At 59.5% G+C, this 1371-nt stretch overlaps 1 protein-coding gene across 1 annotated transcript in view; it reads right to left on the bottom strand.

Moving 5' to 3' along the window:
• LOC110391984 (hypoxia-inducible factor 3-alpha-like) overlaps positions 1–1365 on the bottom strand; it is a 12473-nt gene extending 11108 nt beyond the window's left edge. The window contains exon 1 of the mRNA XM_021383931.1: positions 1245–1365. Within this exon, the coding sequence (XP_021239606.1) occupies positions 1245–1365 (121 nt within the window). The remainder of the gene's footprint in view (positions 1–1244) is intronic.
• Between the last annotated feature and the right edge of the window lie 6 nt (positions 1366–1371).

Here is a 1371-nt window from a genome sequence, read left to right as displayed (position 1 = left end):
ATGCAAATGAGCGCGGTGCGGCGCTGGCGGCCCAAGGATCGCACGAGGATCGCACGCCGGAGCACCAAAGCGTGCGATCCTCGTGCTGGCGTGGGAACACACGGCCTCGTGCCCCTCGCACCAGGGTTGCACGAGGGTGGGGGTGTGGCGTGCACGTGTGGTTTGCACGTGGGCGTGCCCGCCTTGCACGAGGGATCCTCCTGACTCGCACGAGGAGGTATGTGCCACAACTTTATCAGGCAAGAGGGATCACGGTTTGCACAAGGGGTTCATGAGGATGCACCCGGGTTGCACGAGGACATGCCAGGACAGACATGGTTCACACCATGATGCACAAGGAGCCAACCAGCTCACACGAGGATGCACCACGGCACCCAGAGAATGCATACGGGTGCACCCAGCTCGCACGAGGATGCACCAGGGTGCACACAGCTCACAAGAGGGTGCACCAGGACACGCAGAACTCACACCCATATACACGTAGCTCATACAAAGGATGCACGAGTTCACACGAGAATGCACGAGGACACCCAGACCCCACACCTGGATGCACACAACTGACACGAGGTGCACAGGGACACCCAGAACTTGCACGAGGATGCACCAGGACACCTAGAATCCACACCTGGATGCACACAACTCACACAAGGTGCACGAGGATGCACAAGGACACCTAGAACCCTCACCTGGGTACACACAACTCACACAAGGATGCACAAGGACACCCAGAACTTGCATGAGGATGCATGAGGACACCTAGAACCCACACCTGGATGCACACAACTCACACAAGGTGCACGAGGACACCCAGAGCTTGCACGAGGAAACACCAGGACACTCGTAACCCACACCCGGATTCACACAGCTCACACAAGGATGCACGAGGGCACCCAGAGCATGCACAAGGATGCACCAGGACACCTAGAACCCACACCCGGATACACACAACTCACACAAGGAGCATGAGAATGCACCAGGACACATGGAACCCACACCAGGATACACACAACTCACACAAGGATGCACGAGGACACCCAGAGCTTGCACGAGGCTGCACCAGGACACCCAGAACCCACACCCAGCTACGTCTAGCTCACACAACAGCACACAAGAACGCTCACAGCTCGCACAAGGACACACCAAGACGCCCAGAGCCCACACGAGACCCCACCGCCTTGCACGAGGTCTCGCACGAGGACGCGTTGGGACACACGCGTTTTGCACCAGGGTGCACGTGGACGCACGTGCCTCGCACGAGGACCAACAAAGACACCCCGAGGCCTCGCACCAGGATCCACGACAACGCCCTTGCACGAGGACACACGTGTCTTGCACGAGGACGCGCCCGGCTCGCGCGACGACCATGCCCCC

Source organism: Numida meleagris, unplaced genomic scaffold (assembly GCF_002078875.1).
Source record: "Numida meleagris isolate 19003 breed g44 Domestic line unplaced genomic scaffold, NumMel1.0 unplaced_Scaffold702, whole genome shotgun sequence".
Classification (NCBI taxonomy): Eukaryota; Metazoa; Chordata; class Aves; order Galliformes; family Numididae; genus Numida; species Numida meleagris.
Note: the sequence above shows the minus strand (reverse complement) of the source record. Positions and strands in the feature narration are given on the sequence as shown.